General features: G+C 39.1%; 2 protein-coding genes across 7 annotated transcripts in view; one reads left to right on the top strand and one right to left on the bottom strand.

Annotated features, from left to right (window-relative positions):
• Positions 1–22,213, bottom strand: part of LOC121280058 — a 51,038-nt gene extending 28,825 nt beyond the window's left edge. The window contains exons 1-2 of the mRNA XM_041191687.1: positions 21,976–22,213; positions 21,514–21,621 (exon numbers count right to left, since the gene is read on the bottom strand). Coding sequence (XP_041047621.1) covers positions 21,514–21,621; positions 21,976–22,213 — 346 coding nt within the window. The remainder of the gene's footprint in view (positions 1–21,513; positions 21,622–21,975) is intronic.
• Positions 21,122–23,765, top strand: part of tshz3b (teashirt zinc finger homeobox 3b) — a 105,221-nt gene continuing 102,577 nt past the window's right edge. For 5 of the 6 annotated variants that reach the window (XR_005943464.1, XR_005943465.1, XR_005943466.1 and 2 more), the window contains exons 1-2: positions 21,122–22,386; positions 23,039–23,175. Coding sequence is in view for 1 of the 6 variants with exons in the window: in XM_041190891.1 (XP_041046825.1) it covers positions 23,136–23,175 (40 nt within the window). In the remaining 5 variants the exon portion in view is untranslated. Of the gene's footprint in view, positions 22,387–23,038; positions 23,176–23,765 lie in introns of those variants that run through there. The other variant, XM_041190892.1, reaches the window with a different exon arrangement.

Raw genomic sequence — 23,765 nt, 5'->3', positions numbered from 1 at the left:
AAACCACCACCCACCCCCCAGCCCCCACCCCCCCCCAAACCAATGGAGGTAACTGTGTGACTGTGTGTGGATGTCAAGTGAGGAGAAAGTTGGATTCAGCTGTAATGCCCACTATGATTAATAGTCAGCTGACAGTCACTGGATAATGGCTACTTGGATGAGATACCAGAGGGCGACAGGCACCTTTGGTATGTCTGCATGGACTCAATGCCTTCTGGAGAAGAGGAACAGGAAAAAAAATCATTGATTCAAAGATTACATCTTAAAATTATCCTAACTGGGTAAGTAGGAGTTAAAGAAGATTGTAACAATTACATCGTTCTTTATCTACAGTTAAAAATTACTCTTTCCAACAACTGTCGACATTTTATTCTAATATCACCTCCATCTAGCTGACATTGATTTGTTCTGTTAGTCAGTTTGTATGTTACTATGGTTTAATATGTATTATCAATGCATTGGTGGCCCACACATATAAATTACAAGGTGCAATACCCCACCTTGTGTTTGGTCCACTATAATCCTATTCACACTCCTGCCAATTTTTCTCTCATTTTTGGTTTAACTTTATACATTAGAGTTTAATTTTACACCTAGTATGGGAGACAGTGATGTATGGGTTACATCAAGCTTTACAGAAATTATACCGTCCCTGGAGAGTTGAGACCTAGGGAGTGCCTAGTCCTGCAGCAGGGTGGGTGAGAGGAGGTCGGTACTTGCCCTCTGAACCTTGGCACCCTGCCTTACACAAAAAAACCTTCAGCTTGAACACCATTTATTGATTTTTTTTATAGTTTTAAATCTTGTTCAAATTATCTCAGGCAGTGACCTTCACCAGGTGAAACTCAACTATTTCATGAAATAAAAGAAAGGGATGGAAGGAAAGACAAAGGAAGTGGAATACAACATCGGGCCATTAATAAAATCAAACATATAATAGCAGGCATCACTATTACTGTCCAGTAATTTTTTATCTGCACAACTAAACTGAAGAGTATTTGTATTTTTTTATTTCTGTTTTAAGTGGTTAATCTCATGAATGGTTGCTTTATATACCTTCGTAGCTCCTGCAGTAGTATGAATAATGGCCATCTTTCACCAGCATTCTCAATTTGAAATTGTGCTGGTTTCTTGCTCTCTTTTACAGTCTGCTAAGAACAAGTGTCCCGTGAAAATGCTGTGTGGATCTGGCAAAGTACGCATTGCTATTACCATGTAAACTCCCACTGATCACAGCTTTGAACTATCTATCCAATTATTTACTATGGCCTCCTTGCTTTAACCAGTGAAGTAATCCCACAGAAATATAGACACAATAGACATCATGATTGGCTTGGCAGTTGTGTCTCAAAGGAGTTTAAGTCTCAAAGTGCTATTATCAAATGACCTGCCTGACCACAGGACAGGGCAACTGACCCCATACTATGCACAGTAGTCCAAAGAAAACTTCCCTTGAGATCATGAAGTTTTTGCAAACTACTGCAATGATTAACCCTTACAGTAGATGTTGCACCAAATCCAACTAAGTTAACCTATTATATTTTCACACAGCTTGAGAAATATATTCCCTTGCAAATTTCTTAATGTTCTTCAATAACTTGTTTTCCAGGTGATGCGTCTCTGCTTTAATTCCATTTTTTTTCATTTATGCTTTTATTATATGTTTCAAAGCAAGGTTAAAATATGCCATGCAGCTACATACACAACAGTGATATTCTTCTATGTTTCTCCTGTAAATAAGATTGTGTTTTTGCTCAAGCTTAACAGCCAAGTCTGCAAAAGAATTATTTCTGCAGTTCTTAGTACTTTGAGCTTTTCAAGATAAATTTAATAGCAATGATATAAGAGTATATTACTGCACATGTGAATTCTTGGCCAGTGTTCATTTAAGAAACTGGGATTATACTAAAGGCTGACCCTGGGAGTGTAACAAATGAACCCATTATGTGAAGGCGTTAAATGGTACTTGAAATGTGCCTGGTTTTCAGGTACACATAGTGCCTTTATAAGTTCCTGTGACAGGTTGTGTAATTTAAAGAGGAAATACATAATACAAATTTCTTTGACACCACAGGTATCCCCTCAGAACACATTACAGTCAGGAGTGACAACTTCCCTGAGCTAGAAATAGAGTGAGTAGCTCTGCCGACAAATCTGCTCTGAGCTCTCAGTCTGTGCCATACAACACTGCAAGCATACAATGTGGCTTCTGTCACAGACCTGTCATTTTGCCTCTAATTATATTTGGCACACTTCTATATAAAGAAATAGAAATTGTCATAGTACAAAAAAATTATAAAAATGGTCTTCAGGAGAATGGGCACAATAGGATGTGACAAATAAATGTTAAACATCACATTGTCCCTCTTATGGGGTCAATATATTAATTATGACAGGCCATTCAATATCAACACAGAGTAAGGAAATAAATTCTGATCAATATTTGGATACATCCATTGAGGATTCAGTTTGTCCGAAATATGCATCCTCTGAATATGAAGCTTGAATGCAGCAAAGCAGTGCAATGGGTGAGCAGCATAAGCCTCTATTAGATTACTATGATCTCAGACATATACCACTACTAAATCATGGGGGGAAGGATACATAACCACCACCAGACTGTCAAAGACTAAAGACTAAAGCAGAATCCTCATCACCCCTAGATTATCAAGAAAAATGGATGAACATCAACTAATTGCCTTAAAGATTTGCTCAAACCCATAAACCATCACCGACAAAAAAAGGTCTACCCTTCTAGTCATTCCCAGCTCTGGTACATGCCACAATAAACAAAAGGCCATCAACTATATGCCAAATTATATTGCTCCTTCTCTCTATTTTAAATGGACCAGCTTAACCCAAGTCAAACTGGGAATAATAGATTTTTCAGATCAATTCAAACTTTCCGACTTCAGATCAGATGCAGTCTGCCTCTTCAGATTTTGTTTCTATCTAGTATTCTATTGTGATTTTTATTCAGTGAGTATATAACCCTAATTAATTAAGGCTAATGGAAGATCGCAAGAGCAATCACATCCTGGCAATAATATTGGCAGAAAGGCAATACATGATCTTTTTTCCTTCTTTCACGCAATCTGGGTGCCGCTGGCAAGGTGGCCTTTAGGAGGTGGTGATGAACCACCTACTGCAGTCCAACTGGTGCAGGTAGACCCACAGTGCTGCTGGGAAGAGAGTTCCGGGACTTTGACCCAGCCACATTGAAAGAACAGCAATGTAATTCCGAGTCAGGATGGAATATGGCTTTGAGGACAATTTGTTGATGGTGGTGCTCTCATACACCTGTTGCCCTTGTCCTTTCAGGTGGTAGAGTTCGTGGGTTTGGAAGGTGCTATCGAAGAAGCCTTGGTGAGTTGCTGCAATATATGTTGAATATGGTACACACCGATGCCACTGTGCACCAGTGGTGGATGTTGGAAGGTGGTGGAATGAATGTTTAAGGTGGTGAATGGGGTGCCAATTGGGTAGATTGCTTTGTCCTGGGTGGTGTCAATCTCCTTGAGTGTTGTTGGGGCTGCATTCATCCAGGCAAGTGGACAGTACATCATCATATTCCTCACTTGTGACTTGAAGATGGTGGACAGGCTTTGGGGAGTCAGGTGGTGAGTTACTCGCCTCAGGATTCCCAGTCTCTGACCTGGTCTTTTAGCCACATATATATAGCTGGACCAGTTCAGTTTCTGATCAACGGTAACCCCCAGGATGTTGATAGTAGGGGATTCAATGATAGCAATGCTGTTGAATGTGAAGGGAATATGGTAGGATTCACTCTTGTTGGAGATAGTCATTGCCTGGCTTGAACGTTACTTGTGACTTATTAGCTCAAGCCTGAATTTTATCCGAGTCTTGCTGTATATTAGCATGGACTGCTTCAGTATCTCAGGTGTTGCAAATGATACTGAACAGAATCACAGAATGTTACGGCGCAGAAGGAGCCTATTCGGCCCATTGTGTCTGCACCAGCTCTCCGAATGAGCATTATGACTTAGTGCCATTCTTCTCCTGTTTCCCCGTACCCTTGAACATTGTTTCTATTAAATAGTCATCTATGCCTTCTTAAATGCTTCAATTAAATCTGCCTCCACCACACTTCCAGGCAGTGCATTCTAAGCTCAAACCACTCACTGTGTGAAAAAGTTTATCTCACATCTTATTTGCCTCTTTTGCAAATCACTTTAAATATGTGCCCTCTCATTCTCGATCCTTTTGCGAGCGGGAATAGTTTATCTCTATCTAGCCCCCCTCATGATTTTGAACACCTCTATCATATCTCCTCTTAGTCTTCTCCTCTCCAAGGAGAACAGTCCCAACCTCTCCAATTCACCTTCATTACTGAAGTTTTTCATCTCTGGAACTATTCTTGTAAACCTCTTCTGCACTCCCTCCAATGTGTTCACATTCTTCTCATAGTGTGGTGCCCACAACTGTAACAATTCTCCAGCTGAGGTCTAATGGCTGTCGTATATAAGCTCAGCATAATCTCCCTGCTCTTGTGCCCTATGCCCTATTAATAAAGTCCAGGATACTGTATGCTTTATTAACTGCTCTCTCCACCTGTCCTGCAACCTTCAATGATCTATGAACCTATACACCCAGGTCCCTCTGCTCCTGCACCCCATTAATAATTGTACCCCTTATTTTATATTGTGTCTCCATGTTCTTCCTACCAAAATGCATCACCTCATCGTTCTCTGCATTGAACTTCATCTGCCACCTATCTGCCCACTCCTTGCCTATGTCCTTTTGAAGTTCCATACTGTTCTCTTCACAGTTTATAATGCTTCCAAGTTTCGTATCATTTGCAAACTTTGAATTTGTCCCCTGCACACCAAGATCTAGATCATTAATATATATCAGCAAAAGCAAGGGTCCCAATAGCAAACAATGTGCAATCATCTGTGAACATCTGCACTTCTGACCGTATGATGGAAGGGAGGTCCATTGATGAAGCAGCTGAAGATGTTTGGAGCTAGGACACTACCCTGAAGAACCACTGCAGTGATGCCCTGCGACTGAGATGATTGGCTGCCAACAACTGCAACAATCTTCCTTTGTGCTAGGTATGACTCAAACCAATGGATAGTTTTCCCCCTGATTCTGCACGACCCAAACTGAGAATCAGTGAGCAGGTTATTGCTGTGTAAGTGCCATGTGACAATACTATTGATGACACCTTCCATCAATTTGTTGATGATAGAGAAGATGCTGATGGGGTGGTAGTTGGTCAGTTCAGATTTGTCCTGTTTTTTTGTGCACAAAACATATTTGGTCAATTTTCCACATTGCCAGCTAGATGCAACTTTTGTAGTGTACTGGAACAGATTTGCTAGGGGGTACAGCTAGTTCTGGAGCATAAGTCTTCAGCACTACTGCTGGGATGTTGTCAGGGCACAAAGCCTTTGCAGCATCCAGTGCCTTTGGCTGTTTAACATCACATGGAGCGAATCAAATTGTCTGAAGATTGGCATCTGTGATTTTGAGACCTCAGGAGGAGGCCAAGATGGATCATTCACTCAACCCTTCTGGCTGAAACTGGCTGCAAATACTTCAGCCTTGTCTTTTGCACTGAAGTGCTGGACTCCCCCATTATTGAGGATGGGGATACTTCTGGAGTCTCCCCCTATTAATTGTTTAATTTTTCACCATCATTCATGACTGGATGTGGCAGGACTGCAGAGCTTAGACCTGATCTATTGGTTGTGGAATTGCTTAACTCTGGCTATCGCATGCTGCTTACGCTGTTTGGCATGCAAGTAGTCCTGTGATGCAGCTTCACCAGGTTGACACCTCATTCTTAGGCACGCCTAGTTCTGCTCTTGGCATGCCTTCCTGCACTCTTCATTGAAGCTTGGCTTGCCGGGAATGGTAGAGTGAGGGATAAGCTAGGCCATGAGGTTACAGGTTGTGGTCGAGTACAATGCTGCTGCTGCTGATGGCCCACAGTGTCTCATGGATGGCCAGTTTTGAGTTGCTAGATCTGTTCTGAATCTATCCTATTTAGCATGGTGGTAGTGCCACACAACACGATGGAGTGTATCCTTAATGTGAAGACAGGACTTCATCTTCTCAAGGACTATGCGGTGGTCAGTCCTACCTAGACCATCATGGACTGATGCATCTGCGACACGTAGACTGGTGAGAACGAGGTCGAGTAGGTTTTTCCCTCTTTTGGTTCCCTCACAACTTGCCACAGGCCCATTATGGCAAATCTTTTTTTCAGGACTCAGCCAGCTCTGTCAGTAGTGGTGCTACTGATCCACTCTTGGTGATATTGAAGTCCCATCTATAGTACATTCTGTGCCCTTTCCACGCTCAGTGCTCCCTCTAAGTAGTATTCAACATGGAGGAGTACTGATTCATCAGCGAAGGGACAGCGGTAGGTGGTAATCAGTGGGAGGTTTCTTTGCCCATTTTTGACTTGATGCCTTGAGGCTTCATAAGGTCCAGAGTCAATGTTGCGGACTCCAAGGGCGAATCCCTCCTGGCTATATATTACTATTCCACTGCATCTGCTGGGTTTATCCTGCTGGTGGGACAAGACATACCCAAGGATGGTGATGGTGGTGTATGGGAGCTTGGCTATAAGATATGATTCCGTGGGTATAACTATATCAGGCTGTTGTTTAACTTATCTGTAGATCAATCCAATCTCCAAATTTTGGCACAAGCTCCCAGGGCTGTTGTTATTTCTGGTGCCTAAGTTGATAGTAGGTGATCCAGCCAGTTATGTTCCTTTTTGACTTTCCTATAGTGATTTGATGCAATTGAATGGCTTATCAGGCCATTTGTGAGGGCACTTAAGAGTCAACCAAATTGCTGTGGGTCTGGAGTCGCATGTAGGCCAGACCAGGTAAGGAAAGATTTCCTCTGCTAAAGGACCATTAGAGAACCAGATGGGATTTTTAATGACAATCAATGGTAGTTTTGTGACACAAGCTTTCAATTCCCAATTTTAAAAAAACATTAATCAATTGAATTTAAATTCCACCAGCTGTTGTGGTGAGATTTGAAGATGCATCTCCAGTGCATTAGCTTGGGCTGCAGGATTACTAGCCCAGTGACATTACCTCTACACCACCGTCTTCCCAGGCATGGCTTTCTATCATACAATTTGTTGTTCAGAAAATGCTTTTTCTGCTATTCTCGTAGGCCACACTTCATATTTTAATTCAAATTATCAGAAAGAATTTATTAGAGAGACCATGGTTGCCCTTGCTGTAATAAACATGTTTTAGGTGTCTGTGTGGCAACATTGCTCATGCTTGTATTTTAGGTTTCACTTGCCTCCTTTGTGCCAAACCTAAGTTAAAATATAGTAAAATAACATGTTGTTCACAGGTTATGAAAAATGTTTAGCTATTTGACATAATATTTGTTAAGGGCAAAAAACTTGCTGGAGAATGGAAGTGACTGTTTACAGAGCACAAAAGAAATGTTGAGAATTAATCAGGGCCAATAATATAAGATATAAAAAGACTTCAGAAAGAGGATTCTCTCTGGAAATCTATTCAGTGCACCAGAGCAGCCAGAATTATGTAAAATTAACCTTCTAGGAATAGCCTGCATCAGCTATTTTATGTGAATGGGAGTCCAAAACTGAGGGGTTTTTTGTAGTTCTCCAATGGAAGCTTTTACGTTACAGAGATGCATGAGAAATTACACTTCTCTCAAGAAATGTTCAAGATGATAACTAAAAATCCTTGGCTGTGTAGTTCCAAGTTCAGTGCCAATCAACTGTTTCATTACAGTTTGGGTATGGATATTATTACAGGTTTTGGTCTTTTCTTAAATGTTCTCCAGGGTGTAACAGCATTTGTCACCCCGTATATGATCTCTGAGCCTCCTACATTCAGAGATGTGCCTGTACTACCCAACATCTAAATAAGCAACACTGTAGCCCATGGGTGAAACAATAGCATCCTTTCATGATATAAACTGAATATTCATTTATTTCACCAGTTTTTATTTAAAGACTGCCAGATCGGGCAATCAATAAGAAAAAGCCAGATATGAATCATAAAACTGTTTTATTTTGGAACCAGTGAACATTCAGAAGAACTGTTATAATCAGGCTCACTTAATTCAATCGCAACATATTTTCACAAAATAAGACAAAACAATGAACTCACTATACTTCCCTACACCATAGGTTACCTTACTTAATTTAAACTCTTATTCACTCTCCTTTATGTTACAACTTCTGAGCTTGTCGTAGCTTGCCCCTGCAGTTTTCTAGTTGAAATCCTAACTCATTTTGCACCCTTCACTGAACCTACGATCTCTGCCTCTACCTGCTTTTATCTCCCTCTTTTTCCAATTTGAGGGGACCAACGATTTCTTAATATAATTTAAGTGAAATGTTATCAGTTGCTAAGACGAGCTAACAAATTGTTTAATATTTACAATTTATGTGGAAATAAAACCATTTCTACAATTTTGTTGCACCTAATATCGTAATAAGAAAATTTTTCACCATGATGTTACAACATCTCCATGTTACTACCTCTCCAGAGGATCCTAATGCTTTCATTCTTGCTTAGGACTCAAAAAGAAAGCCATTCACCTTTCTTTATTCTGGTGACACCAAGTCAGCATCCCTTTACTTCCCATTGAATCACAACTCTGCTCTTTTCCTTTTTTCACTGTTTGAACCAGTGCTGATTCTCTGCACTAGGTAGTAGTTTGTGCCATATGCTAACACTCTTTTGCATGAAACAATAATTCCTTTTATTAAATTCTGCTTAGTTTCCTGATGAATAATTAGGTGCCCTGGTTGTCTTCCTCCTACCTCTGTAATTCTCCACCCCCACCTGGCTCCCTTCATGATTACTCTGAGGTCATGTTTATTATCAAACTGAAAATTCATGGTTTTGAAATTGGCAACTGCACTGTAGAAAATGGCTACATTACCCCTTTACTCCTAATGTGTTTTAGAATAAAATTTCCCAATACTTGACTTTGTACATGGCCTAGGCTGTGGAACAAGAGATTTGCATCAAGCTGCTATATACTTCTGATGTGAATCTCTGAGTAATTTCTGCTGGAAAGGAAAACTGTGCTTATTACTTATTTCTATAAAAATTAAATAGAAATAGCCCAAATTAAAAATTCTGAGGTCATGTTCATTTGGTTCAATTTTATCCATTCTAAATACACCTCTTCAGTGATATATGGATAGTCAGAGTATGATGTTTAGGCTTATTTTGTGTAGAAATAAATCACTAATAAGAGGGAAGATTAATTATTGCTCACCCTTGTTACCAGAGGTTTATCTCCTTACACATTCACTGCCACACCCCCTATGGGAAAGTCCATTTGCAAACCACAAAAACTGCAACTGTAAAGGTGGACTTGGCATAGACTAGACTGGGTAGAATGGGGTGAACGGATTATCTTCATGAACCCTCAGTTGTGCAACTTCTTCTGGGCCCATTTTCCTAAAATGTTATACATACTACAGTTGTGATTTTCAATGAATGTAGGCTGACACAGGACAGAAATATATGTCACCTGCCTTGTAAATACAGACCCTAGAGTCCATGATGGCATAGGAATAACCAAAAATAATGTGGAAGAGAACCTACTCAGGGAAAATGGATCACTAGAGTGATTAATCTACTTTCGTCTCACAGACAAATCATTGAGTAAGCTTGTATGTATCAAGTGACTCTGCAAATAACCAGTTAGTAATAAGGAACTAATACCTTCCATTTTCTGGGTTTTAACGATATATATCATTTTACAGTAATATATTTAACATATAATTGATGCTGTATTTAAAATATTGTGCTATGCAATTTTGTAAAATGGCTTACAGACTCACAATTACTACACTAATACAGTTAGTTAGACTATTAATCATGTTAAAGTATAGCAAATGATTTTAAACGCAGCATATTCCAAATCTCAGTTGAATGGATACCCATAAATTCTTGAAAGGCAGTTACTCTGTATGCAGGAAGTAGCAAGTAGCTCAACAATCCACAGGATGCTTTAATACTCTACAAAATCAGCATGCGAGAATACTCACTTAACATGAATTCTGAGTGTCGTACTGTTAAGAAGTGGATTTTGGCACCTGTTCCCATAGTATTGGAAAAAATTGCGTACAAAGAATGTTCCATGTGATTCTAGTACGAGTATTAATGATTTGATTACACATTTTTGCAAGCCAATGCTTGAGTATTTTAAACCTGATGCTATAATTAGATATTGTTGTGCTGTTCTTGATGATAGTGTGTCTCTTTCTAGGTACATATATACATCTGTGTGCTCCTACCAAGATCAAATTTTAACAAGTGTCACATTAACAAATTCAAATGGTCCAGTTTGTATTTTAAGCTCTTTAGACTGTACAAATAGTAAAATGATTTTTTTAAATGTATTTTTCAAAGACTGATTTTAAAAAAGTATTTTAAAGTATAACTATGTGCACAGTAGAAAACAAAGCAAGACTTGAAACTTGGTTTTTAAGCATCCTGACTAACCAAGAATATTTATAATATAGATAGATATATGAATCTTTGGAAAAAGAAAATGATTAGCTGAGTTGTAAAAATCTATGTTTTCAGTACTAAAATATGATCCAGATATGTCACTATACTGCACATTTAGCTGTTCAGGAAAATATTGAAATTATTCTGGGTTTGTAACAAAGGATTACAAAACATTAAATATCCCCATGCATCCAATGTATCATTCTTAAATCAACCATTAATTAATTCTTGACTGCAATTATTACCAAAACTTGAGTTGTTGCTTCTCCCAACAGAAACATTATAAATAGCATACTCTGGGTATACTCAGTGTTCTGCTAATAATTCAAAGTGTATTGTTTTTACATATTAATTTACATGTTAAAACTGCCACCATGACAATGGATGAGATGCGATGACAATAAGCAAAGATATATTGGAGTTTGTAACATTTACAGTTGTTTTCTCTCAGGTAGAAAGATGGATTGCAGACTGAAGTTAAAGTTCATTTTACTGGGTCCCTACAAATGTTTATTTCTGAAAAATATTTTAATTTTCTAAAGTTGCTTGTATTTTATGACAGAGCCCAAATAGAGCTATATTTCCCTATAAAATCTTTATAGGTTTTCCCAATTCAGGTGTTAAATACTGATATACCTCCTTCTTCAATGACTATACAAATGCATTATTTTAATATTTCTCCCACATATAAATCTGAAATACCATGCCGACAGTTAAAAAATAAAACAATGTTTGTGTGCTTCCCTGTCAATGCCTGTAAAGTGAGCTTTAAATTCTTAGTTTTAAAATTTTATGTCAATGCACTATTTGATTTCTATCATGCTTTTCATCCCCAAGCAGCTAATCCTTAAGTAACAACCCTTACATTCAAGAAATTTTCATTTTTTTTGAAGAGGAAAGAAAATAAGTAGAGAATGTTATATTTGGATTATCCATTTATTAAGAAAGTTTAAAATCCATGTTCTAATGCAACTGGATACTCACCTCTATTACTACGGACCTCACTGACTAAAACCCTGTGGTCTTTACTGGCCTTTTTAGAAGAACAATTTAGTCCACATTTTAAAATGTATTGAAAATATGCTATTAGAACTGAATGGTATTAAAATGGGGGTACCTGAAATTTTAATGAATATAAGTTAACAGTAGTGTGTATGAAGAGATGACTGAGGGAATGGCACTGTTGTATAGGATACTGAAGCTTCAATATGTTGAATTGCAAACCACTTGGATTGGAAATACCTCAGATATTCCACAAGGCAAATTTCCAATCTTAGTTATGCCAATAAGGGGAGGTAGAGTGAAAACCAAGTGCTTCCATACATGGAGGAAATGAAAAAAATGTTAGCGAGCAAGGGACTCTGGACTCAAACTTTTTAGGGGCCGTTTACAGGGCAACCCCAGAGTGGTGGAAGGCAAGGTTGTTATTACATTTAATCCAACCAAGTGTGTTCCCAATTTCAGGTTTGCCAATAGGAGAAACGTCAATTGGAGGTCAAATACTTTCCAAAAGGAAAGAGGACTGCACCCCCTAATGGCTGGTGACTAAATGAAATTGATTTGGGGAGACTGAAACAGAAGGAAATGAAACATACAAAAATAATGTTCTACCACATTTGAAGCTTACCCACTAGAATGATTTCTAAATTTCAAATAATAGATACTCTTCGGTGACATGGGGAAAACATTTGCCAGATTCATTCTTCACACGGCCATGATTTGGCTGTTTTAACTACAGTACTTCCCCATAGCCAGGAAGCGAATTCATTGTGCATTTTTTAATGTTGGTTAAGCTATCCAAATTGTCTGCTCCCTTTACTGTCCTGGTATTGTTGAGGGTAACCTTTGGTTTGAGGTATACGGGTCTTACACCTTTTCCCCCTGAATCTTTATTGGTCTTTTATTCAGATGCAAAGGTGCATATAGAGTCATAGAGTCATTTACAGCACAGAAGGAGGCCATTTGGTTTAGATTCAGTTTTCATTGTATGGATGTTAAGTATGAGGAGGACTGAATAGGGACTTCATCCAAAGAATAATTTATAACACCCAAATACTTCTCTGGTTTCCAGGTTCAAAGGAAACTATGAACTCTTCTGTATGCTCAAAGCAATTTTTGCCCACTACTGGACTGGGTCTCAACAGGGTCAAGAAAAAGGTCCAGTATTTGTCAAGAATTGTATGCATTAAATGGTCATAGCCTTTAAAAGTAATTCTGTGATTAATTAGGAAGAGGTCATGGCCCAGAATAAGGCTGCATGAGATAATGTCAATTTTAATAATCTGGAGTTTTACAGAAACTCTAATCTATTTTTTCCTTTTACTTTTCTCACCTCTACTCATGAAGATTCTGACATACTTCATGCTTCCTCAGGTACAGACTGGCCACATTCCAGTACCTGACCCAAACAGTCATTCGTAATGTTTAAATCTAGACATTGAACATTGGGTGTCATCACAGCTAGACTCAATCCTGTCCTGACTTGACATCCTACACTTTCCAGTAGAGTGACTGGAGAACAATCAGCTTTGGGAATCCTGAGTTTTCAGAGCACTAAGGATAATTCTTATTAATTCTCATTGCTAAATCCCATCCTGTGCTACTGCAAACCATATTGGCATACACATTGTGTTACGTAAATTTGTCCACTTGAGCTAGACAATGCTAAATTATAGCATGAGGATAAACTTTATATTTTAGAGATGCTATTCTTCACTTCTTGCAAAAATATGATTGGAATTGAAATTCAGTAATGCGGTGAATATGTAATTGTAATTTATATTTATACTTTCAAACTGATTCATTAGGAACATAATGCTGTGTTTGTCTTTATCACAGTTACTGCTAATGTCATATGGAGTTGAAATGTCTAAAGATAGATAGCAAAAGGGAGGAGGGACAGATTGCAAAGTAATTTTACACAAATTTGTTAAGACATTCTTGCTACACATCATTGTCTATCAACATACAAGATAAGGTGTCATCCAAGACTTGCTGTAGGTGATTTGATTGTGCAAAAATATTTACACAATGCCTTATCAGAGTACTTAACAGACTGGATTATAAGGATTTCTACAAACCAGGTTCATAGCTCTAGGTCAATGGATAGTCAAAACTATTGTATCCTTGGGGCAACAAAATGATTGTGAATCTGTACTTTTGGTCAGCTCTTTGAAACTTACCATTCAAATAAACAAACACTCAAATCTTGACAATTTTAACTGACTTCATGAAAATTTTCAGTGCATAGCTGAATTTCAATCACAATCATAAATTAGCAAGAACTACTGAAAAGTAAATAAAATAAAATTATGTAAACCCAGTCTTTACAATTTGAATCCTTTTACAATTTGTCATCCCTTTATTATGCACTGTTCCTCCATATATACCTGGATCATTAGTAACAATGCTTAACAGTTTATCAATCATGTCAAAGGCTACTTGGCAAAATATAAAATGGTAGCTTTTGCAGATCATACAAGAATCCTGACTGACTGTTAGTGCAGATCTGGGAACACTAGTACAATTAATGTTACTGTGGACACTAGGTGCCTCAACTATTTTATAAAGCTTTTGCATAATTCTACCGTAAAGCATCTCATCAGCAGAAAATTTAGTAATTTGTGATGCTCTTCTGCCAATGCATCAAATACCATTATTGTCAAGCAAGTAAATGATTACAGCCTAAAACCAACAATGTCACCTACCTGGAACTGAGATGACCCAGAAGCGAAAAAAAAAACACAACAGCCAAAATTGGAATCTCTAGGGACAGTGTTCCATTCTGTGTGTCCTCTGAGACACAGTGTTCTTTAACATGTTCACAAGGCAATCAACTGCAGCACCTGAGATATGAAACTGTTTTTTTCTTACAGAACAATAATCCACAAAGACAATATTCTGTTCTCCTCTCATTCCTGCTGCTTTTGTCTACACCATTCAGCTGACATCAAAACCCAAGTAAAATACTCCATATGCAAATGTAACTCTACATTCATCTAGAATGGTTTGTATGCATACATCATGGCCTAATTTCAATTGACATAATATAATCATTCTGATAATGTATTTTAAATGGTAGTTTGTGGAATTAATATTTAACCCTTACTTAAAGTACATAATGCACTGACATGAAACATCTTTGGTGAGAAAAAAGTAACATGCTCCCAGCAGAACCAAAGGTTTTAGGTCCTTCCACCTTTCTTAAATTGTAGAAACAGTATGCAGAATAGAGTATTTCAGTGCAGCCAAGTTCCAGCCTAAGTGTGAATCATTCAAAATGATTAATTCTTACACAATCTACCACTTGAAATACAACACTCTGACTGGTTGAATACAGTTACTCTTGATGGGATATATTTCTTGAAACACTAGCAACACGTGTTGTTATTAAACTAGCCCTATCAATGTTTCATTGACTTTCACCACACCTGCCCAGATCCTGGAAATTAAAGAAACCCACTGACTTTCCTATATTCAAAGGAATCTTCTTGCCTCCCACCATTATCACTGCCACACAAACACATTAATTAAGAAAACTTCTGAACAGATACCAGAACTTCCTCACAAATATATTGAAGGGCTATTGCGCCAACATTTTACCATGTCACCCTACTTAAATGCGAAAAAAAACATTTTTGCTACACACCAACATATATTTACTGTAGTGAATACAGGACTCAAAATGCAATTCAAAGGGTTAGAATATATTGTGTTTGTTCTGTATTAAGATTTCTATTGTATACATATTCTAGTTTGTTGATACGTCCCCTATCAACCATCAATGAACCATCAATAATCCTCTCCAACATCATTGCCTGCAAGATCTGCAATTACATCAATCACAAAACAAAAAATAATCTGTCACACAACTAACCACATTTTGAATTAAACTCATTAAATCAACCTTTATTATTCATACAACAACAATATTGGATCCAAATGTCTGAGAATAAAAATATGCAATTGTTATTAACTACAATAACATAACATACCTTTAAAATGATAAGTTCACTATAGCAAAATTAGTTAGATTAATGAAGAATAATTAATGGTTCCCAAAGAGTTCGGTCATCTCTTAGCATACAGAGGTTTAGTACATTTGTGTATCTTGTACTCAAACATTTATTACTTTAGAAATATTAGATGCAAAACTAACTTTGGAAAGCAAATGCAAATGTAAGCTATTTGGACTTGGAGTGTGTATTGGTTATATTTAATAATAAATGTCACTTATACAAAGGCATTATGTAACAAAGCAATAATAAAACTCAGTTTATAATATCGATACAGATGACTGAATCTGTGTTCATTTATGTGAAGTTGTAGCAGAGTTTTTGATTATCTTGTTAATCCTATAATATTTGATGCAGTGTAGGTGACATTTTTAGTTTGAGAAATTATTACACAATTTTAATATGTAAAGCTCTCTTAAGCATTAAAAATTGAGCATGTCAAATTTTGCTAGAAAATTTAAATTTGCTCATTTTGCTAAAATGCATTGATGTGGAAATTGTTAATTTTTTTAGGGCGAAGAGTTTGGGAGTGTGCAGAACTGGCCTTACAAGTGACATCATATGTACCTTAACAGTAATGCCCCAATTCTAAAATTCTGTTCTTAACATAAGTTCTGATTGGCAAATTGTGGTCTCATAAACAATACTCTCCAGCAGACAATCTGCAGTCTGTGCCTTCCAGGATAGAATGTTAAGCATTACAAGGTCTTACTTAATGGGTTTGGTGTTATATGTATGTCTAACCTTAGCTATCCAGGAGATTAGAAGAGATGCAGTCAGCTCATGGGTGCAAGTGCAAAATCTCCTGCATCTCCCCCTACAAACAAAACCTTACTGCTTAACACACACAGATCTTCATGTTACATGCTAGAGGTAGACATTTTCTTTGAGGCATTTGGAGGTAATCTATTTATGTGTCTCACTTCTTGAAAATAATTACACTAAAACAGAAATTTATAGGTTTGCAAACACAAATGCTCATATAAGCTTCTTAATCATTTTACTCTTTCAGCTAATAAAGTCTCACTGGTATGAGGAAATGGTGTCATGTGCATGCCCACCATCTATCCAGTTTATATGATGAAAGTGCTAATTTCACTAAGACATAAAGAATTATTGCAATGTGAGTGTTTGCAATGACGCAAGTGTCCCAGCATATCTATGAAGCAATGAGGGACATGGGATCACTACTGCTAAGTTTGCTCCCTGACTCTTTCCACTTCTCCATCTCTCTACTCCTTCTTTAAACCAACCTCTTTGACCAGGCTTTTGGCCACCTGGCCTAATGTCAATTTTTGGTCTGATTACACTTTTTTGAAACAACTTGAGATGTTTCACAAGGATAAAGGTGCCATGTAAATGCAATTTGTTGTGTTTAGCAGCATGGCATTACAGCTTTGCATCATATTGGGGCACTGTCATGACATTGATAATGGAGATGATCAGTGTGAAGAAGGTTTGTACTTTCACCTTGTGCATTCTATCATTTGACTAATACTTGCTAAAGCTGCAATACAATTAATTGTGATTACATAATGGCGCTTTTCCACAGAAAATTATAGATAAATTATGTTTTTTACTTGAATTTTAGTTTCCCTTTGTGTATAAATCAAGCAACTGATGCTTTACAACAGGACTTGCCAAAATTGTTGGTTGATAATTCAACAGCAGGTGATATGAGTGTTGCGAAGGTTAACTGCTGACAGCTGAAACAACTATCACAATAAATGTTTTTATCACTAACATTGATGAGAATCAATATGGTGGCCCATTGCAGCTCCAGGTTCTACTCATTTTTATTTTGCTCTAATGCAGATAAATTCCTTCAGATTTTTTTACAATTAAGTTTTTAAGACACTGCCAAAGGCTTTTCAGTGGGAGGTTTGCATTTCTTTTGCGAAACTGTGATTGGTGCTGTTCCTAGCTTTCAGATATGAACTGATGGAGAATATTCACTGGTCAGTTTGCTACACAATAAAACAAAAGCATATAAGATGGCAGGTAATTTTAAAGATGATTAAAATACATGGAAATATTCCATAAATTTTATGGCAAGCATTTTAAAGAAACTATGTTAAAGTGAACAGGGGCTCCCCAGACAACTCCAAATGTTTGCAAGAACAATTCATTCCCATTAACACCCAGACTTATTTAACGGAGTTGGATCACTAAAATATGGCCTCTGCATGTGCTGTACTAAACTTTCTGGGAGAGTTTTAATGACATTTAATTTTTTTAATGAAGTTCCACGATGCTAAATTGAACTTATTCTACCTCATTGGAAATAGACTTCCCGTTTTGACCACAAACAAGTGTATTTGCGCTGGAATATTGTTCAGTGAGGACAAAAAGGTGTTCCCAGAAGGAACTGAAAATATTTATGTCAACAGAAACTAAATCGAATGTGCGGAGGTAGAGCCCGTTTTCAAAATTCTTCCCTGCAATGCACATAAATTCTGACTGCCGAGTTTACCGACACCTTAACTTATTTCGAAATGAAAACCACTTGCTAAAAATGTTACCGTAAAACAACATTTGGCTCAATAGAAAGTATATAATTATCTTTGCCATAAATCTTGGTACGTTATTTTCAGTTCAAGAACAATGTGTTATGGGGGGGGGGGGGGTGGTCTTTGTAAATCAAATGCTTCTACTGTTTAAATAAATATTCATGTCAACATAATGTTTTATAGTTCGTTACCATTCTTGCTGGACGTTGCACGGTATCATCAAAAGGATTTAATTTAAAATGTTTAAAAAGCTGGATTCTTTGTGGACTCTGCGGAAAATGATATTATCTATGGCAGCAATGCGTTTGATTGGAGAAGGCAGACAGCAACATTTATAATATTTTCTTTCAGCAATGGGGCAATTTAGCAATGTCATCCTCGGGTTCATTGCTGAATCAAGAGCGAGCGTGAGGTGTGCATCATTTATGGAGCAACAAAGCCAAAACTCGTCTCAAACTTCGAAACATGTTCTGCCACCATCAGCTGTCCAGGGTGAATGCAACGCACTAGATTAATAACAATTTCATTTTTTAAAAATAAATCAGCCCTTGGTACATCAATTAAGAATGATCTGATGGCGTTGGTGGGACCAGTTGTATCTTATGCCTCGGAGTTCTGGCGCTATTTGTTATTTGGCCAAAAACGATTTGAAAATCCATCCCTCTCTGTAGTGTGATTTGCGTTTAATGCTTGGTTCTGTAGCACAGCTCTCGGCGTTCTAGACGACATTTTTTTAATAGTTTAAGAACAGAGGGATGACTTTCCAACTTTTAAAAGGCGGTCCATTAATTTTACTCGTTCGTTTTGATTAACGTGACTTTGAGCTCAGTCCCGGATCCCTCACCTTACTAAGCCGATGTGCATTAGGGCCCTGAAGATTCCTTCGGGATTAGTTTAAGGCGTTAAAACTGTAATTCGACATTCTCTGCTCGTCACGCAGACTTTCAAAGAATCCAAAACACGGCTTTAACTGTACATTTCGAATCGCGACAGTCAACACAAACTTCAATCCACTGTGCTGTTTATTGGCTTGACATGTTTGCACTCATTTTGACTAAAATGAAATTCCTTTACCCCGGGCTTAGCTAATGACCTGCTAATCAGATATGTAACAGGATATGATCTGAGCATGTATTTACCGGATGCATATAAATAGAGCCAGCAAGCGGAGTATAGACCAGTCTTCGTAGAACACGGAAACGTGGTATACAGTAAAACAAAAAAAAACTCAAAATGAACTGATCAGATATGTGTCAGACCGTCTGTAAGGCATCCGCTCAAATCAGAATGACTTTCAGCAAACTAAAATCTCTGTCCAGTGCACACAACATCAAACTGTGCGTCTCTCGCCCGGTTCGAGCACAAAAGCTGCTTCGTAAGGAGTGTCTGCCTGGTAGATTTATTGTTAGGACTCTAGAAACTGCACAGAACCCGCCCAAATGATTACAATCACGAGTGGAAAGATATAAAACCCACAACTATCACTCATCTGAGCCCAGGCAGGGCAAAGGATTGAAACAGAAGGGCTCTAGAGCCCTCCCCCCTTCCCCCTTATATCCTCTGCCCCAGGACATTTGATTTTTACAGGAACTTGTACTTTGCTACCTCGCTCAGACGCTATTTATTCTAACAGATTAGAAATATTTAAGTATGAATTCTACAGAGGAACAGCCAACAACACCGAGTCAGTTTCGCGCGGTGGGAACGTTACAAGAATAATTTAAAAGTTCTTTTTAATATCTCATACAGTAAAATCAATTTTTAGCGCCGAATATAACAGTACATTTTAGCACATGGAGGGTTTTATTGGACGCCAGAAGGCAGATTGTATTTTACCAAAAAGGGAGAAAAAAACACTGGAACACTGTTTATCGAATTTGGACATGTAATCTATATCGATTACTTTGTGTTGGGGTGATTGTTAATTCTCATGCATCAAAACGCTCCAGTAAATAGCTAATTAAAAGTGTCATTATAAATGATTCCAATGTACAGATATGCAATGCGCAATTTAATATGTATCCATAGCAAACTGTTTTAATGTATGAAGCTGCAATGCAACTAAAAAAAATTAAAATGCAGTCAGGATTATCAAAATATTTCTAGATAGTTGGCGCTATGTTGTTTACAACATGTAAATAAACAAGTTGGTCAACTTTAACAAAAATGTTGCCAACTTTGCAATCCGCAGTCGTGCTTCTGGAGGTTGCACGGGGCGAAAACTACGAAATTCAAGATAACTCAATCCGTGTTTTATCATTTCACATGGTGTGCATTAAACGTGCACATTGGGACAGAACAGTGCTTTATCGGCGACATCATTTGCGATTTATACAAAGTGTTTTACCCGATTTTGGGAGGGGCCCTTTGCGAATCACACACTCACGTTTCTTATAGGCGGGTGTGTTTGAATCTGAGGTTTTGCTGCAGTGAAAGATTGAATTCCATGTTATTGAAAACGGCTCAAAAAAAAGGGGGGGAGTTAATTAGAACATACATTAACAAATATAGTTTGTACTAAAGTTGTGCATGTAATTCTGTGCAGGCTGGAGTCACCGTATTTAAGTACGGAATGGAGTTCACACAGAATTACTGTTATTGAAATGATTCGAGTTTACTCATTATCAATATCAAAATCAAAAACTCGACAACTTCGAATGGCCTAGAATGTGACCGACAGGACTCCATTTTAAAGTATTAGGCCACGGTTCGTGGTCCTGGGTGGAATAAAATTTTAAAACTCAATAAATTAACCTGCACACCGTCTTTTCAACGGTGCTCCCAAATTACATCCTTACAATCGCTCTGTTAAAATGTTGCCATTTATCTCCTGAGATTTTATATATATATAAATAAAATGGAGTTACTGACTGAAGAATCGGTCTTAAACAACAAATTAGGATTTGTATAACGGGCTTGATGGCGATGAGGGCCAACTGAGGATGGGGCTGAGGTGTTATTTTGAATTGTGGCTCTAAGTGAAAAGTTGTCTCTTTTCTATTCTAACACGGTGTATGAATGTCAGCGAGTGGGGTGAAATCGCTGATGAAGTTGCTTGTAATGGGGCGGCAGTGATTGCGAGGCTGGTTTGTTGTTGCCGTATTATTGTGTAGTGCTGTACGGTATTGTGTGTTGTGTTGTGTCTAACACTGAGAGATCGCGCCTGATGTGCTCTGGTGTCGTTGTTGGAGTGTGCACACAGCGTGACACTGATGGATGCGCCAATGGTTAGACGGACAGATGTTAGGGCGGATCTAACGGAATGTGCACGTCTAGATTGGGCTAAAACCATCTCGATTCCGTGAAAGTCACTTAGTCAGCCCTAAAGGCAAGCCGGGGAGGATGCAGGTAGCCTCTTTGGCCGGGCGGATCGCTCCTTTTCCCATCAGAGCGGACTGAATGGAGAGCCCTTGCGACTGGCGATGAGATAAAGCTGACCAAATTTGGCAGGAGAAGCAGAATTTGACAACTCACCACTTTTCCCCCCTCTCTCTCTCTTTCGCTCGTCAAACAATTCGTCATTTCCAGGAGCACCCACACTTCCCGGGACTCGGCGACTTGCAATGTTCATCCTGTGACAAGCTGAAAAACAGACAACTTAGCCATGGGCATGAGCTGAAAGTGAAACGGATTTCGGTGCAGGAACTTGGGGAGGGGAAACGAGAGAGATTAGAAATAAAAGTCGACACGGCGCGCAAGAAGTTATGACGCAGGATATTTAAATCTGTCCAGTTTTCAGACATTTGGAATGCTTCCAGGGTTTGAAAGAATGGGGAAGATTGGCGATTCCTGATCTTACCAGCAATGGTCAGATCTACCCTCATCTCCTGCTCAACTCCTCTTAAGAATTTGCTACTGCTTGCCTGACATCTTTAAAAAAAAACGCGTTTGGGACAGAAAGATCGCCCCTGCTCTGCTCTGGCTGTCATTAAATACCTATCTGCCAAGAAAGGGGGGGGAAAAAGTGCAATTGGTAGCCAAGAAACTGTTTGGCATTTGCTGATCCATGTTCTCCAAAGCACTTGAACACAGTTCGAGTCCGGCCCCTTCTTCTGATCATTTCCGTAAGGGACGCACAATCGAGTTCCAAGCCAATCGATGCCTGTCTAAATGGAGGTTCCTGAAAGGCATCTAGGCGAAAGGTTTGCCCGTGAGCAGCAGAAAGCTGGCGCATTTCCCCGAGAAACCCCTTCCAAAGTCCCTGGGGCTTGAAGCTTTGGCGAGCCCCGCATCAGCCGCCCAGTTCTCCGGGCAGGGAGGCGTCAGGAAGGTGGGAAGCTGGAATCCCAAATCGCATGATCTCTCTCCCAGAAAGAGCCACACACAGCACCCAGCCGAGCAAACCTTGTGAGTAAACCTCAGCACCTAGCCAGCTGCTTCAGCACTTTTCAACAACTAGTTTGAAGAGAGCGAGAGACGAGGTGCAGGCTAGGAGGATGGCACTGGAATGGGGAGTGGAAAATCCAAGTTACTTCATCATTTTACACTTGAATTTTCTTCCCCTCAGAAAAGAAGTTCTAAAATGTAAAAAAAAAGAAAGTGAGCGATTTGAAAAATATCCGACGTAACTTGGGATAGTAGCCCAGCTGAATCGTCGCTATACGTTCTTCTATTTTTAAAAGAAAGCGTGTGCTGCTGGTGTATTTGGGGAGAGGGGGCGGGGGTGAGGGGGGAGGGGGAGGGGGGGTTAGTGGCCGGGGTGTCGGATGTTGACGAGCGGTGTGTGTGTGTGTTGTTTTTTGTTTTATTTGGAAGTTGACAGTTAAAGAATGCCGACTTTGGGCGACGCGATGAGCTCGTTTTCTTTTAAGCTTGCCTGTTGCAGCTCCCAGTGAGTGGCTGTGAGGAGCCGAGGCGATGTGTTGAGAGTGAGTGAGAGAGAGAGAGAGAGGGAGAGACTGTGGCTCTCTCACTGACTGAGTGTCTGCCGCTCTGCTCTTCCCCTCCTTCTCCCTCTCTCCCCCTTTTCTGAATCTCTCTTTCTGCCCGCTCCCGCCAGCCCGAAGCCCCGTCGCTGTTTGCATGAAAACGCCGCCCGGCCGCCGCGCAGCCACCTTGGAAGGAGTTGGGGATCTGTCGGGCTAACTCTGGCCAGCATGCCGAGAAGGAAGCAGCAAGCGCCCCGGCGCTCAGCAGGTACGACACTGTGTGTGTGTGTGTGTGTGTGTGTGTATATTTGGGAGGGAGAGGGGGATGAGGAGAGGGGGCAACGGGACCACTTGTTTCTGAACAAAATAACAATGCTGTTATCGTGAAGAGGGGAAAATATCTTCATTCTTTGGTTAACTTGGGTCACCCCCAACCCCCCCCCCCCCAATCTGGGACAATCAGAGCTTTTTTATATGTATAAAAAAAACCTCCAAACAAACAAAAAAGTGTTTGTCAGCTGACAGCCCGCTCTAACTGACAGGGCTTTTCCAGTCTGTACTTTTTTAAAATGCGTCTTATTTATATTTATATATAAAAATGTCAAGTCCAGTTAAGTTTCCCCCGCCTCTCTCTGCCTCAGTGTGTGTGTGTTGGATAGGGAACTAGGAAGCTCCACGATCAACAATGGGGGTTGTGGAATGGAACTGGTTTTTATAGACAATTGCCATCCTTGATTTGATGCCTGATTGATTGCCTGTCATCTGGCGTGCTTTGATCTATTCATTCCCGATAAACATCAATAAATCACTCACCATGGCAACGCACATGCCTATGACGTAACACCTGCCCTGTCATCT

Source organism: Carcharodon carcharias, chromosome 7, assembly GCF_017639515.1.
Source record: "Carcharodon carcharias isolate sCarCar2 chromosome 7, sCarCar2.pri, whole genome shotgun sequence".
Lineage (NCBI taxonomy): Eukaryota > Metazoa > Chordata > Chondrichthyes > Lamniformes > Lamnidae > Carcharodon > Carcharodon carcharias.
Note: the sequence above shows the minus strand (reverse complement) of the source record. Positions and strands in the feature narration are given on the sequence as shown.